Source organism: Thermobia domestica, chromosome 18, assembly GCF_964235325.1.
Source record: "Thermobia domestica chromosome 18, izTheDome1.hap1.1, whole genome shotgun sequence".
Lineage (NCBI taxonomy): Eukaryota > Metazoa > Arthropoda > Insecta > Zygentoma > Lepismatidae > Thermobia > Thermobia domestica.
This window is the reverse complement of record NC_137471.1, coordinates 65182295-65199915: the sequence shown is the minus strand read 5'-3', so window position 1 is coordinate 65199915 and position 17621 is coordinate 65182295. Positions and strand designations below refer to the sequence as shown.

At 36.4% G+C, this 17621-nt stretch overlaps 1 protein-coding gene across 7 annotated transcripts in view; it reads right to left on the bottom strand.

The window, feature by feature from the left end:
• Window positions 1-17621, bottom strand: part of LOC145675541 (uncharacterized) — an 84096-nt gene that overhangs the window by 46592 nt on the left and 19883 nt on the right. For 6 of the 7 annotated variants that reach the window (XR_014129147.1, XM_081746035.1, XM_081746032.1 and 3 more), the window contains exons 2-5: window positions 12592-12845; window positions 9789-9951; window positions 6596-6788; window positions 2954-3198 (exon numbers count right to left, since the gene is read on the bottom strand). Coding sequence is in view for 6 of the 7 variants with exons in the window: in XM_081746035.1 (XP_081602161.1) it covers window positions 2954-3198; window positions 6596-6788; window positions 9789-9951; window positions 12592-12800 (810 nt within the window). In the remaining variant the exon portion in view is untranslated. The remainder of the gene's footprint in view (window positions 1-2953; window positions 3199-6595; window positions 6789-9788; window positions 9952-12591; window positions 12846-17621) is intronic. The other variant, XM_081746036.1, reaches the window with a different exon arrangement.

Below are 17621 nucleotides of genomic sequence, written 5' to 3'. Positions count from 1 at the left end.
AGATACAAACTGTAATTAGGGCCGAGAGGCCCATTCCTTACTAATAAAAGTTCTGAGATTGCACAGCTGCTCACATTTTTTCTCCAATGCCTATACAATGTGCTATTTCATAGGTATATTTTTTACACATACATCACATAAATGAATAAACAGTATGTTCCAGTAGAAAAAAAAAATATCAATTTTGGTAACGATCAACACTTATTAACGCCATAAAAATTAGTTTTTCCCGATAACTCGCATGCATTTGACTTTATTTACCTCGACGTGATCTATCCAATGATATATATATATTTCATTTTTGGACAATACTGTAGCTGAACAGGAATTGAAGAGTTAATCATAATCTTGTGTTATATTTCATTTACCACGCTGTGTACTGTCATAATGAAAAGCTTTGACCAGTGTACATTCCAGTGTTACTTTCATCTTTATATGTGATGTGGTTATCGTACATCGAGTTGCAGGATTACAAAAAACTCCATTTTTTTTTCGGAAACTACGCACGAGGATTTACAGTTTGTTCAGCTTCATGAAATCTGTCAATTGGTATGTGTCTTGTCTTTAGACATTTGTTTCCCCCCCCCCCCCCCCCATTCTTTAACGCTAATAATATTGTGGAGTTTTATATTTACACAGAAATAGTAAAGATGGAAGTACATTAGACTTAAAACGCCCAAATTAGGATGTTGATGAACGATGTTAGCACTCTTATTTCCCAATCAATATATCCTGCCTAGTGCTTATGCCCAGCCAATATGACTGAGAATCACCCAGATTCAGATTTAAGGAAGGTGAGCTTAAGCCCTGGGCCTCCGCTTTCACAGAGCCTCTCACTATGAATGAAAAATGGCTTTAGAAAGATGATCAAGTGACTGATATCTTTCTTTAAATTACTGACGTGGTTTAAAAATACAAACACAAGTTTTGATTTGATTTGATTTTCGTTTAGCGTCCCTTTCAGCATCGACGCTATATGAGACTTAGACCTAAAGCTTAACGTGGGAACCGAACTACATACGCTCCCGCCGGGAATCAAACCCGGGTCTCCTGCACCAAAGGCGCACACGCTAACCGCTTACTCACGAGGAAGCTCACATACATTTAAAAGGAAACACTTTTCGGGTAGGTTTATTTTAGTTGGTTGATTCTCATTTCCTTTTAATTTATGTAACTTTTCATTATACAGTTACAATGAAGCAACTTGCATGTAGTATTTCTAGAATTATACAACTTAGCAGTCCTATTTTTTCTCTCTTTCACTCAGTCTTCAGTATTAGTTTTAAATTACATTATTTTTACCTACTGGTTATGCCAAATCTTCTTTGAATGTTCAAACACTTTTGAATGTACTCATTCTAATACATATATGAATGGCGTAACTTGTAAAACAAATTACAATTTTATGAAACTTATCTTTGCATATATCTTATCCGTCCCTTTGTATTTTATTGATATTCTCTCACTGAATCGTGTTACTTTTAGTCAGTAGCGATCACGTAATATTATTAGCCTCGAGCCCCAAATACCTAAATCCCAGTCTGGGATTTTCCTTAGCCTACACGGAATAAAGTGTCTTTGCGTATCAGCCCTGCTCGACTTACTTCCATTTTATTTCCATATTTCAATGTTAATTATTTCCACTGTAAACTGCGTTCACAATCATAAATGGAACTTTGTAAAAAGTACATAAATAAACGTGCACTTCACGTGAAGGAGTTTGGTTTATATGGCGTCAATTAATATTGAAACCGGAAATGGTAGATTCCTACCACATCAGGTTTTAGTAGAGAAATTAGAGAGGAGACGGAATATATTTTGGGGACGCTTAATTGATTTCGGGAACTGCTATTCGCTTTCTATTACCGTTTATACTTAATGGCGATCAACGTTAAAACCGGCAATGGTTGATTTCTGTCACGTCCGGTCTGAACAGAGAATTAAGCGACAAGATGGTAACCTAATTCTTCGAACGCTAAATCGATGTAGATCAATATTGAAACCGGAAGTTGTAGTGAATTTCTCTCTCTTCTGGTTTTAGCAGAGAGTTAAGGATGGAGATGAAATGCATGCTTAGCACACTTAATCGATTGCGGGAAACCACTTCTCGCTATAGTTTATTCAAGGAACGTTCAGTACCTTATGTAAACAGATACATGTGGTAATTGTTTCACTTTATTGGTTAAAGAGCCTTGGAACATCCATGCGGCAGAAGAAAATAGTCCATTGTCAAATAAGCTGTTTTTTTCAATGTTTTTGTTGCTTGTAAGGCTCATTATCAGAAATGCAATTTCCTTACAGTTATATAACAGAAACAACACTGTGTCTAAGAACTAAATTGAATTAATGTAATAAAACAGAATACGCATGCGCAGAAAGTGGTTTTTGACCCACCTTACGCGCGAATCACGGTTTACAGTATGGCTGCGTGCGAGGAATATGTAAAACACCTACAGGGTGCAAGCACGTGCTTCTCGAAAGAAACGCTGACCGATAGTCAATCATCCAATGACTGGCGGAGTAATACCATTCTGTAATGTTTACATCAGGATCAGAAGGTTCGTTGAATGAACTTTATTACAATTTTTGCTCTATAGTGATCAACGTTAGAACTGGAAATGGTCGATTTCTACCACTTTCGGTTCGAATATCACCTCCATCTACGAACTCGATTCCTAATTTTTTACCCTCTACACTTTGGCCAAAATTGATGATGATTCTTTAAGTAGTTCTTGAGATTTCTTGCCTCCGGACAGACTAAATATATAAAGACGTTGTGGAAAACCAAACTCCTTTAAAATACTAAGAATATACAATACACTAAATATGAACTGTATTACGATTTCGTAATTTAATAGTTCTTTTATTATTATTATTATTATTATTATTTCTTGTTTTTGTCTAAGTATCTAAGAGAACATATAAATCAAATCTAAGAAAGAAAGTACATTACCTTCTTCACTGGCGGGCGGTGAAAATTAGTCTTTTCAGGTTTTATTGAGTTCTCCTTATGTCTATCCAGATCAGGAAATACCAATGGCTTTTGTATAACAGGTACCGGACTATTATTGATTTTGCACGTAGAAGTGTTCTGGTTTTCGTCTACGCCTGCCTTCAATGTTAAGTCCAGAGGTGAGTAGAATTCAGGATGTGGTCCACATGCGCCGGATTGGGATCCATTCGGTACTGCAACAGAAACTGCTCGAATTATTTCTTTATGTTCTGCACCTGTTAATTTGTCAAATTTTAATTATTTACATACGTAAGTAAACACAAAGATTCTGATACAATTCTACCAGTTACTGATGTTTCTACGGGAGTCTCCAAAATATTATTATTATTATTTTAATTTAATGTCACATGATTATGCGCCTAGGTTACGGGAGAAGGTGATCATGGGAAGGATGACAGCGGTGGAATGAAAGAAGTGGGTGTACACAAAAACCCCGAGAAAACTCATGCACATTGCGTCTGTCCACTACAAAGCCCACTGTCCAACGTTTGTGGTTATAGCTAAGAAGCAAATTCTTTCATTCGATTGTGGCAACGCGTGGCGTAGTTACTAACGCTATTGCCTCTGGTGCAACTTGTCTCGAGTTCCGATTCTCGATGTGGACACTCGGTCGAAAAGGTGTCACCGCTTTTTCAGGTCAGCCATTCTTGAGTGTTTTATTGCGTTTTCCTCAATCATATCACGCAAATGCCGAGATGGTACTGAGCATACAGGTCCCGCGCTACTTCCTTCCTTCCCCACTTCTCCAGAAAGTGTGAGTGTCCGTTAATAGGTATGAGGGATGTCATTCCTCATGCGTATGGGCTTAAGACCGTAAAGAAATATGTATAAATAAATAAAATTTTCATTCGGTTAAGACATAAAATTAAAAGTAAATACTGAAAATGTCGAAAGCTCTGATTTGTGACCAGGTATTCTTAGAGGGCAATTTCAAATTCATTAAAGGACCGAATATCACGAACTTAAGCCAATCGGACACCCGAAAATAGTTAATCGTAGAATTTTCCCTGATTATACCATTACAGGGTTTACACTTATTTGGCGAGCATGAATTCTCTGATTTTTTCAAGTTTCCCAAGTCACGAATTACAAATTTCCAAGTCTACATATAGTATAAGAAAGAAACTATATATTTCCTGACCAGGGGGTTTCTTAAATACTATGCATGTACATGAATACATTATCTGTGTGTGTGCGCGTAGAGATTTTGTAAAGCAAACTAATATATTTTATAAAATACGCCCTACCAAATAACTGTACGGCAAAAAGAGAAATAGGCTCAGAGAAGTAAAAACCCGTACTTAAAATTCCAAGACTTTTCCAGATTTTTTCAGCTTTTCATCAAACTTCCTGACTTTTCTAAAACTTTTTACGGTTAAGCTGAATACCCTCACATTCTGATTTTCCAGGTCAGTGGGAAATTAGCATTCTCAAGACACAGGCCAGAAAACTGGGGTTTAGTGGCGATATCATAAGCGAAAATTAATTATAGACGGAATAACGATTAACAACTAACACAGTAGCACTTGTAAACACAAACAACTCAATGCTTTCAGTGCTAGTTTTCACAATATAGAAGTCTTAAGCCATTATGCTTTTTCTTTCGTGGTGAAGGTGCAAATGATGTTTGCTGATGGGCGCTATAGGATTCATATTTAATATTTATATAAGCGAAGTTATCTTACTTTAACATCCCAGTATCAAATTATAATACCTACAGTTTCAAAGCTTCTTTCGCCCCTTCTCCAGTGTGTTTTATTCCACTATGCTACTAAATTTACAACACGATGAAAATTCTAAAACTGGCACAAAATACTGTTAAAAAAGCAGAAAAACTGTACATTTCGACGTTAAAGTAGAACAAAAATGCTGAAATGCTCCTCTTGATAAACAAGAGAGCATTTAGAAATGAAATAGATTTTCTTTTTAAAGACTTATTTTATTCGAGTTAAGGAATTTTGCAGAGTGAAAAATTCTTTCATTATGTAGTAAGTTTAAACAGAGTAGCGGAAAAACGAGCGACAGAGGCCTCGAAACTGTGTGTTATAATTTAATGCAGGGATGTTTAGGTAAGATGTCTTTGTCCTTTTAACAGTATCAAATGATGTTATTCAAACTTGTCCAGACTGGCCATGTTGGAATTTAATGCCTTCGTCCCAATGAAACACGTCTCGCATGCCTGTCTTTTTACAAACGATTTTTTTTATTCACTTTCCCTTTATCAATGCTGAGTTTTTCATTTACCTCCAATATCAGATCTTTTACAATTTACGTATAAAATAGTTTACACCATATATTGACACTCACAGAAAACAAACAAACAAGAAAAAAAAAGTCTTTCAATTAAAAAAAAATTGCTGAAAATACTGAAGTTTGTGAACTATCACTGAAGACTTCAATGATAATGAATTTGCTGTTTTTGATTTTAATGCAAACATTGTTTAAGTAAGTTATAAGTTTGGTTTGTGGTTCGGACAAGAAAGATACAATCCAACACAGTGTTTTAAGCCTGTCAGATTCTATCTCCACAATATTTATTGGGACCATTTAGTGGCAGAATGAACACTTTTCGCGTTGTGCATATATCCTAAATTCTTTACACAACTGACATTGGACATACCTGTGTAGTTAATATTATTTCTAATTTTTACTTTTCTAACATAACTTTTGAAGTAAATGAACCCACAACTTAGGAATTTAACAGAAATATATATATGGTGCCGTATTTAAGATTTTGTTTCGGGGTGGGTAGGAGCTTTGCTAACTTTATTCTTGGAAACGTGAAATTGTGCAAGATATTTCATCTACTTGCAAAAATAGTAAATAAAGTTTCCGGGGTGAAGTCCGGAAGCCCCTTTTAAATACACCACTGCATATATCTATCTATCTATATATATATATATATATATATATAGATATAGATATATAGGATGGCCCAAAAGTAGGTATACAGTACCGTACTGATCAGCTCATTGCATTTTATATCATTTCTTATTGTTATCCATCAGGTAAACTTAGTTTCTTTAGATATATATCATAAACTTTGTTTCGTTTAAATGAAGTCGTGTTATTTTATTATTTATATTCTTGCATTACATTTTTTAAATATTATTACTAGTGCTTTCAACTTATCACCTTCGAAGAAAAAGTCAATGTAATAGAACGTAGTTCCTATCAACAAATTTTCGTGTTCAACTACAACGTTTCGTCACTAACATAAAATATAATATATAGCATTGATATGACTCATTATTTATCTGCAGCTTATAATTACATGCATTTCTCAAGGTGAAGGCTGAGACCAGAACATGTAATTCAGCTCTCTTAGAAATAACGTATTGGGGAAGGATGTCTTGAATATTAAGCTGACCTTCAGAACCTCGATCTTGCATAGGGGCATGAAAAAAACCAAATCAACATCTTACTTTATACATTTAAAAATAAATGAAAATCCACGTAACTAACAAGGCAAAAATAAAACGTCCCAATTCCATATTCAATTATCGTTAAATTAATATTCAATAACGACACTTTTGTCTCTTCTTTACTTTTTGTATTTTTGCTATCTTTCTAGCAACTAACCTTGAGGTTTATTATGGGGAGTATTGTGTGGAGTATTATCCTTTGGAATGTTGAAGTCTGCATTCTTCTTTGCAGGTTCTCGTGGTGTAGGAGAAAATCGACAAACAGGATTCGGACAATTCCGAATGACCTGGATAATAAAGTCTTCTTCCATTCCAAACTGATCTTTACCAATAGTGTAAGCTTCTGTAACCTATAAAGAAATAAATTAGCCAAATCAACACACACGTACAGGCATTGTTTTAATCACAATACGGCTGCACATAACAGCAATATTCAAATTAATACAACTGCTAGGTCGCTAGCTTTCCTAAATATATACGACTTTTAATTTATAGATATCGGGTTTAACGTATGCAGTATAAAAACACTGTTTCATCCATGAAATATTTTATTCGTTTACTATTTAAATACCCAGTTAGGTTTGCTTTCCTTGCTGAAGTTTAGCGCACCATTTCCGCATAGGGGATATGAGACGTAGACCTACAGTTTAAGGTAGAATCTGAACCATCGTAATCCGTTCAGTACTCTCCCATCAGGAGAATCCCCAGTTAGCATTTTGCGGGGAAGTAAATACATATATATATATATATATATATATATATATATATATATATATATATATATATATATATATATATATATATATATATATATATATATATATATATACTTGACACATTTATTACTTACAGTTTGGAAAAGAGTACTGTCGAGGTAAAATAAATTAGCACACCTAGAGGGGAAGGGGAAACATAAAAAATCGAAAATGACCGACATTAGTATCGAATCCATTGTTTTCGGGGTCACCAAGATGAACGGGGTAGATCGGGATCGGGTCACACTTCCGATCTACCAACTGGAATCATCACTGGCAACAGGGATGACAGCAGCAACCTATGCAGTCCATTTCTTGAACCTCTGTGAGTGTTACTATAGACAACACGGAATTATGGAGGACAGTGCTGGACATCGCGGTTCCTGTGGAAAGAGAACGTGGCCGCTGCTGAAATCCATAGATGATTTGTGGCAGTGTGTGAAGAAATTGCACCGGCGTGGAAAACAGTGTACAACTGGAAAGAAGGTTGGAAAGTGGGTAGCACCTCGACGAAAAAGAGAAGCAGCTCTGGAAGGAAAGTGATAGTAAACCCACCAGTCATCATCGTCGTGGTAGAAAGAACCATTGCAAATAACGAACGTATTACCATTCTGAAGTGGAAGCCGCCACAGGAATAACTAGAAATACCCTGAAACGCATCGTGTACAACCACTTACAGTTGGGGAAGGTCAGTGCAAAATGGATTCAAAAACTCATCTGCAGAGCAAAAGCAATGTCGTGTGAACGTGTGCAGGCAACTTCTACAACGCCATGAACATGATCCCAAAGTTTTCATGTCTATGGTTTGTGACTGGTGATAAGAACTGACCATGAGCCGACGACGAACCAGCAATCAATGCAGCGGAAACATCATGATAGCTCACCGCCAAGGAAATTTCGAATAAACACCTTCAGTTCGGAAGCATATTGGTAGTGTTGTGGGACACGAAAGGCATTATTCTGATCGACTAGGTGGAAGATGGAGCCACGATTAACAGTGTGGCGTATGTGGGGACTCTCAGATGCTTACGTTGTGCAATTCAAAGGAAGCGACCTGGATAATGAGCGAAATGACTGCTTGCACAACATGGTAATGCACATTCTTAAGCCAGCTGGAAAACACCACTGCCTTTGATCAACTTGGGTATACAGTGCTGCCACACCCAACCTACTCTCCGGACTTCGCTCCCAGCGATTACCACCTGTTTGGGGCTATGAAAAAACCTGCGTGGTCGTTGGTTTGCATGATGCTTATGCATTTAAACAAGATGTCCAAATATGGGTGCGTGGGACTCCAAATAATTAGTTCCAAGAGAGTCTTCTGAAACTGACGCACCGCTGGTATAAGTGCATAAAGATAAGCGGAGATTATATTGAGAAGATAAGACTCATCAGCTGCTGTGTACCCTATATGAATATTTCAGGAAAAATAAGTGTAAAGCTATTAAATAAGTCTAAGCCATATGGAATTATACGCGAGCATACACATGTATGTACATTAATACTAGGAGCTGTAGAGGAGTTTCGAAGTCCAACTCCAAAGACTTTCATTAGATCCTGATAAAATTTATATGGAACTTGCAAGAAAGTATACTCTGATACTAAAAAAAGAATAATCAAAACTGATACATCAGTATTGAAGTTATGCGTGAGCAAGCATACTATGAAGTCAGTTAATTACGATATTAACATTATTAATTACTATTATTAGATTCTAATGAAATTTAGATGAAACCACCGCGAGAGCATACTATTTCAAACAAAAAGTAAGTCAATAATATTGGTGCAACTATGTCGAAATTATGCGTGATAATACACAAAATTATGGTAGGAACACTGCAAGCCATTGAGAAACTTCGTGGTTCAGTTCCAAAGACTATTGTTAGATCCTCATCATGAAATTTATGTAAAATCACAGGAAAAGAATACTCAAAATAAATAAATATTGGTGCACCTGTGTCGAAGAATTATGCTTGAACATACGCCTAACATTATATATATATTATAAATGTGTCAAATTGAGAACTTTTTTAAGTTCAAAAGACGCAAATATCACAGCTTAGAAGGTCACTTTGTCTACATTAAGGGAATCAAGATGCTGTAGCTTAACTGATTTCAGAGTTAAGAACTTAACCATAAATCACGGCACCCCACACCTTGATGTAAGTTAATGCATCTATAACCTATTATTCCATACCGTTGTATTAATTGATCTCTAAATCACAACTATTCTTATTACTTCAAAGTTGCCTTCATTATCGAGAACGACTACTTTGATTCCCTGACATTGAACAGCTTTTCAGTAATTTCCCTGACAAAACAAACAAAATAAATAAATAAATAAATAAATCACTCACTCACTCTCACTCATTCTCTCTCTCTCTCTCTCTCTCTCTCTATATATATATATATATATATATATATATATGCATGCGCTTTACGAAATGTTTTACCGTTTTCGTTTTTACTGTTTTTATTCTCACACTGGTCAACAAACGGACATTTATAAGTTTTCCTATGCTTCGGCAAACAGGTTTAATTATATTATATAAGAGGCTTAACTATATCTTTTTCAATATTGATGGTAAAACTTACAGCTTGCACTGTGCTAGCTAGTCCAAGGTGCTGTCCACTAGGGCCACCAATGTGCTTCAACATCACAGCACTACCAAAGTGCTCATATGGAATAATAATTTTTCCATTTGCTTTGAGAATAAGTCTTCCTTGTCCATCTAACGCCATTCTTGAAGCTATCATCCTACAAACAAACAAATTAAATTAGTCTTGCAAAATATTACAATTTATCTAACAATACAGTTTCAGATATAGCTTCTACGGTAATGTTAAATGCGACCAATTACGTAATATAAAATGAAGGAAGTCGTCGTCGAGGTCTGCACACTTAAGGGCGCAAAAGACTTGCGCCGTCTTTGTTATATTCTATTGATTTATATGAGCAATTATTAGGATGGCGCAAGTGGAACTTGAAATTTTAGTCCCTCTGTCCGTTACTCCACACAATAACTCTTGAATGAATACATGTTTTTTTAAATTGTTTTTAACAATAGATAGCTAAGGTGAATATCTCGGCCGAGTTCGTTAATGGAGTAAATCCGTTAACATCTTCACTGGTAACGGTGACTTCAGCGGTAGCCATCCATATTCAACTTTCTGCTATTGAAACAAAGGTAGTAGAAGTTACTTATCACGCCGTTAGGTGGCAGCAAATATCCTCCAGTGGTTGACATCTACCGAACGAAATAGAAACTTCTAGTGTGTGATTCTTTTTACTGTTTACCAGAGTTTACTTTTCTCTTTTCTTTGAAATGAACTGGGTTATCAAATGGTTTCATTTTACTGATTTCTTCAAATTTATTTAAATATCCATTCCTATGTAAACATTAAATTCAGTGACTCCTAATTCTAATATTCATAAATCAAATTCAAGTAAAATAAAATTCAAATATAATGCAAATGCTCATTTAACTAGACCTGAAGAAGAAATCAGCAAAATCAAAGTATTAAAATCCCTCCCACACAGATACAATCTACCTAGGTGTACATTTTGTTAAAGTTAATTTACAATCACCTAATAGTATGTACCTTCGGAATCCTAATTGGACTGCCATAGTCCTAGTACAATTTCGGCAACCTTTCTGTTTGCTTTGAGTGTTAATGAGGAGTTTTGGCTTTATATATATATATATATATATATATATATATATATATATATATATATATATATTAAGATTTATTCATTTGGCTTTATAAATCTTTTTATGATTTATTCAATCTAATCTATTCTTTGAGTTTTACGTCCCACGGTTATGCCGGTTAGGCTAAAGGAGACGGTGAGGATGAGTAATGAATGAAATAGTGGAATGAAGAAAGTGGGAGGAAACAGGAGAACCCCTAGAAAATCCACGCACGCGGTCATTGTCCACCACAAAGTTCACTTGGCGGGGGCTGGGATCGAACCCGGGACCCCAAGCACCAGAGGTGAACGTTCTACCACTGAGCCACCGCGACCACCTCAATCTAATCTACTTTCATCAAAAACCACTAAAATTAGCAATAAGTTCTTGAAATTCCTCATATCCTCTCACTATAACATTCTTACGTGTTCATTTTATTGATTTTAAATGTATTAAAAATCAGATAACAGTTATGTCAATGAATTGAAGAATTACAGGTAACAACGATTTTAGAATGCATGACAAAAAAAAAAAAAAAATCGAATGAAATCGTTGAATTTTACGTCCCATGCCATGTAAGGTACAGCAGTCGGTGATGATGAGAAGGAATGAAAATGGTGGAATGAAGAAAGTGGGAGGAAACAAGAGAACAAGAAAACCTACGCACATGGTGTTTCTTCACCACAAACTCACCTGGTGCGATCGAACCAGGGACCCCACGCACCAGAGGTAAACGCTCTTAAGCAACCGCGGCACAAAATAAAAATCAAACCACTGTATTACGCTTTGCACATGCACATACCCGCAGCTACTCCTTTGGTTGCTGATCACAACACGTTCTAACTCGCAACTTAGTTGTATCAATACAAAGGCAATCTACATTATTATTTACACATGTTTCATACAGTATCTGATTAGGATTCTTACGTCACATAATAGGTGAACACTAAAATGCCTGTTCATTTCAAAGGAAAAAAGAGCACTTATCGTAATGCAGCCACTTAACAGTGTGAAATTAATTTTTGTTTTCTCCCACCGGGAATCAAATCTGGGACCACACGCACCATAGGCACGTGTTAGCTACTAGACCAGCGAGGATGGCAAGACGTGTTTCGTACCTAAGGATTTCAGTCCAAGGTACTCCTTACCTCTGGTTCCTTTCTTATTGTTTAACTCCTTATTATTATTATTATTATTTTTTTTTTTTTTTTATCCTCGTTTTATTAACCGTGACCAAGGCACTACCGAAGTGCCAAAAAGAAATGCATTTATGTTCATGATCAGATATTAAAAAGTCAGTAAAATGTTCCAAAATATATAACTAGTAAGGGAACTAAATTGACGCATGACTATTTAAATTCAGGAATGCGTCTAAGTATTTATTAATACCAAAATTTCCAATGGAACCCCAGCTCTTATTTACTTACATAAACACACAAACTGATGTTTCAATCACATCTCACCTCATTGTATAATGGATCTCAATCAATAATATATATGACTAGCTATATTATTATATATTTAATTATAATATATATGACAAACAGCAGTTTAGATTTATGTAAATAAGCAAGCTGCTAAAGGAGGTGTCTGTTCTCATTGAAAATTTCGGCATTAACAAATATTGAAACGCATTCCTGAGTTTCATTTTAATAGTTTCACAATGTAGTCATTTAAAAACGAAGAAGAGAGAGCAAACTTACCCAAGTTGAGAAATGACTGGTAATCCAGCAAATTCTTTGAACTCTGGGATGCATTGAATGGCATCGAAAGAAGGATTCCACGTCTTATTCTGTATATACAATTGCAACAGCATATACAACTTCTCGGATATATATCCAGCTCCTGTAATGATACAGGTCATCGTCTCTTGTATATTAGCCATTGCTTTACTGTAAGCCTTCATATCCATTTCAAAACATAGTTGTCGTCCTTACTCTTCCAGAAATAACTACACCTGCAAAGTAAGAGCAGAAAGTAAGTACCGAATGTCCTGTCTGATTCAAATCAACGTTTATAGAAATTTGCTGAAATTTGATCGTATCGTGAAAGAAAAAGTTGTAGTCTGATAAGACGTCTTTATAAATACCAGGAAAATAATATACTTTTATTTGTAGGGCAAAAAGAAAAAGATAACTATGTTTTCTGCCCTAAAATAAGAAAGATAACTGTTTCTATCGTAAAAATCTACTAATATGAACAGGAACTTATTTTAGTAAAATAAATTTAGGTACAAAGGCGTATAATTTTCTCGTCTTTTTATTTTTCTTTAGATTTCAAAAAAAAAAAAAAAAAAAAGGAATGTCTTATCATTATATATGTCGATAGCAGAGTTCGATTACATACTGATTTCAGTTTGTTTCAAATTTTAAAAATCAGGAAACAGAAATACTATGAGAGCGGATATTTTTTCATGGAATTTCCCCAGTTTTACGTCCCACGATTATGCCAGGTAATGTCATGCGAATTTTTGGTAGGTATACGCTCGATTGTTTAATACCCACTCCATAATACGCTCGTTCTTTCACAAATGTACAATGAATATGCGCTGGACTATAAAAATATTAGATGGGTATGTATACTAAGGACTGTAGCTGAGTGTATAAAACTATATCGTCGTACACCCTATGCTTAATCTTAGTCATTAGAGCAAGCTTATACTTTCTGCTTCAATGTATATTAATACTCCTGTTTCGTTTATAATTGTTTAGTTATTTAATCGGGTCATAATTCAAATGGTAATGACTATATCATTAGATAGATACATTTCGAGTTGAATGTCTCTTTTAGCATCCAGGCTACACGAAACGTGTGGGCTCATATCGGGACTGTACGCTGGCTGCGGCAAAGCTGATTCTAGCTAGTAATGTCGCACAACGAACGCTTCCAGCATTTGGCTATCTCCGGTCGGACCCGATTGACTGTCTCGCACACGTTTGAGTACTTATACGTAGTAAGCCGCGTTAATGATCATCTCTTACGGCAAAAATTCTTTGTGTACCATCCCTTTGTTAAAGAAGACAATGAGGACTGTCTTGATCCTGGATTTCAAAATCCTTGCGTTTTGGGGGAGCTGGGATTATTTGGTGTGCCAATCAGGACATTGATGCTTGCTTTCAAAGTCATATTGTAATACTCATGTTTCGTCGCCTGTTATTACGTTGTCTAAAAAACCCTGTTTACTCCCACCAACATCTGACACGAAATGCTCGGACATTTTTCCTTCTGTCCGTCATCGGCACTTTTGGCACCAACTTCGCAGGCTCAAATTTTTACTAACAATTTCGTGCACCCTTATTTTAGGTTGATTCAGTTCTTTGGCTATCATTCTCACGCTCAAACGACGGAATTTTTGAAATTTTAGTCCACAAGACTCGTCGAAGGGCGTCCAGAGCGTTCGTCGTCCTCCACGTTTTCCTGACCGTTCCTGAAATCTCCATGCCAACATGAAACCTGGGCTCTTGACATGGCTTGGTCCTAGTAGGCCTCTTTGATCATGGTGACTGTCTCTGAAGCGGGTTTTCCTAGCTTGAAGCAAAATTTAATGGCGCATCGTTGCTCAAGCAAACACTGCATTTTGAGTTTCTCGAAATCGTTTTTAAGCACGGTTCGCACGATAAACGTCTCTTCTCTACCCGAAATCGGAAGCGACTAATCCGGGTAGCGTTGGTTAGCTAAGATCCACCACCACACGTGGAAGCGCTGTTTGCACGAATGTTTGCTGTTAAGGTGCCAGTAAGGTAAGTGAGAGTATCATTTAATTCTATTCAGTATTCGATACAGCAATATGTGCAATATCTCTGTCAACATTCTACCTATATGTGTTCCAGTTTGCTCGATTGTATAGTTTGACAGTACGGAACTCGATTTTAGACTGTATACTACCCCTATTTAACAATAACTTAACTGGAGCATGATCACTGACTATAGTATTAAGGATTTGTATAGCAGTCACTGACTAGATTAAGTGATGTTATCCCTCCATCAGGTGATATTTGACTAACTGGCCGGCAATAACTAGGTAAACCATGTACACTTATGTCCAAACTTATTGTCACATATCTATAATTGTCTTCTTGTAAGAATATAATTTGATAATGATTTTGCAGGGTACTTTTAATACTGATACTGTGTGTATAATCGCGAAATGTATATTTGTGGTACATTTCATAGGAAAAGAATTATAAATACGAAAATTAGAATGAGTAAAACAAAATGTTGCTAAATGGACAAGAAAGTTTTATTGTTTTTGTTTACTGCTCTTTTGACATGAAATTTTCCATATACATGTCTTTGCCGATTATACACATACTAACATTATAAGAAATACCGGACGAATTCGTTATCAAATTATATTCCTACAGCAACATATTTATAGATATGTGACAATAATTTTAGACATGAGTGTACATATAAATTTAGATTATCAGTTACATAATCGGAGAAAAGCTGTTTCTCTAGGTCACTGCGACTAAGGATGCTGATATCGGCCAAGATTATGACATTTTGGTTCTGTGCTAAGTAATGGAGAAAATCATATGGGATCGGGGTAATCAGATATAGATACTAGCAGTACTGAGAATAATAGCTGGGTAATATATTGACAGAAGGAGATGTTCCGGATGATTGTTAAATATTTGTGGATGATATTGACGAAATGGCACTTTAGGAAAAACACAACGGGATCCCACCGTATGCTCTTGCGCCAGACCCTGAGTAGTCGTGGCAATATATTTGATAATCTGGTAGGCGTATTGTGGTGGTAAGTTTGAGTGCTGTTTCATTTAACGCAAAGAAATCAATATGTTCCTCTAACAGTAGTATTCAAGTGGAAGTCTCTGCAGTAGGAAGGATTGAATAATAAGAAAAAGCATATTCATAACGGTCATAATGAAAAACACGAATGCCATGGTTTTATGCGGTTGTTTCAAATGGTGCGATTTGAAAATAAGCATATTGACATGAGTAGGTAACATGGAGATTTATATAAAAAGAGTTATTTGGCTGTATCACTAATAGTGTGAAGTATACGAACAAGTTGCAAAGCACTATGGTCAAACAGCGGGGAAAATCCTAAATACGACAGAATGTAAGATTGAATGTACTAGGGGGTGTTGGTTTGTGAAAACTTCGGAAAGGTGCTCTCAACTCTGGCTGAGCAGGTTCTGCTGGAACTTTGCCTTGTAGCAGTAACTGTAAGGAGGTATGCGTCTCCCCACCTCCTTATTTAGAAGGTTGCTGTTGGTTTTTAAACAACTTAATGTCATACTGGTCACCACAATAGCCACATTTTGGTTGATTAGGGCAAGAGTTTGTAAATTCGGTATCTCTCACATCTCAGAAGCGCCGATTCGAGTTTTTGAATGTTCTACCTTTTGGATCTTTTTGTAAATGGGTGCATCGTAAGATAATAATCAATAGCCTGCTGGTTTTGTGATAATACACGAAATTGAATTGAATTGAAATGAAATCTTTAAGCTTTACGTCCCACAGTTATGCTGGATAGGCTAATGGAGATGATGAGAAATGAATGAAATGGTGGAATGAAGTGGCACGAAACGGGGGAACCCCGAGAAAACCCACGCACACGATTTGTCCACCACAAAATTCACTTGGCGCGAGCTGGGATTGAACCAAGGACCCCATGCACCAGAGGTGAACGCTCTACCACTGAGCCATCCAGATAGGACTCATTCTCATTGTTCTTTATGAGAATGCATTTGTTAATATTGATACTCTCTTGAATAATTTCTTCACGAACTTCCTCATCTGTAAATTCTAATACGATACCATGAATGACCAGAGAGAGCATTGGTTATCTTCTTGGGAGGTGGAAGTTGTTTGGATCCTAGAGTCTATTTTCCTAGTAAGTTTAGCATTTTTTCCAAATATCTCATAAGATGCCTTCTTTCTCAAGTAGGTGCCAAAAGTAGGATCTTTTGACTTGATGATATAGCCGTTTCTAATATGGAAGATATGATCAACATTAGCGCGTGGAACATAATTATCAGAAGAAAGATCATCTTTGGCTGCGTATATTTTCCGTCAAAATCGGTAAGCAGGAAGTTGTAAATCGGGTCTGTAGCCTTGTTGCCAAGTGCTGAGGGTGCTTGAGAAGTTGAAGGTCCAGTGTCCATTTGGTTATCATCAGCAGGAGTTAGCTCATCGTTAGTAAATTGCGTCGATTTTGAAGACGGATGACGTACTAGGAGCCAGTTGACTGCCCCATTAAAAGTGTCTGGTGCGACGCGGTTTTCTAGTCGTTCGTGGTTCGTAAGTGGAATATCAGGTGTAGACACCTTATAGTGAACTGTATACATCATTTGAGTGACGCTGACCGAGGTCAAATAATTGGAGATTGGGAATGGAACGTGAATTCAGTGTAAATAAGTGTCGTGTCAAGGTTGTGGCGATGTTTCCAAACTTGTTCTACTGTCAGTACACAACATGGAAGAGCCTGTGCGGAAACGATATCAGCGACTGAAGGCCGGTTTCTCAAATTAATCTCAGAGGTAACAACCGTCAAGCATCACGTTCTCAACTCGCATATGATTTGTTTCATGCTACAGGACAACGTGTTAACGACATGAAACTTCGTAGGCAGCTCAATAAAGCAGTACTGTATGCCAGACGCTCGTGCTGTGTGTGCCATCGAAATGGGAGAATAAACGTGCACGATACATGTAGTGTTAAGAACATCAATGGGGAGAAACCATGGGCACAAATAATGTTC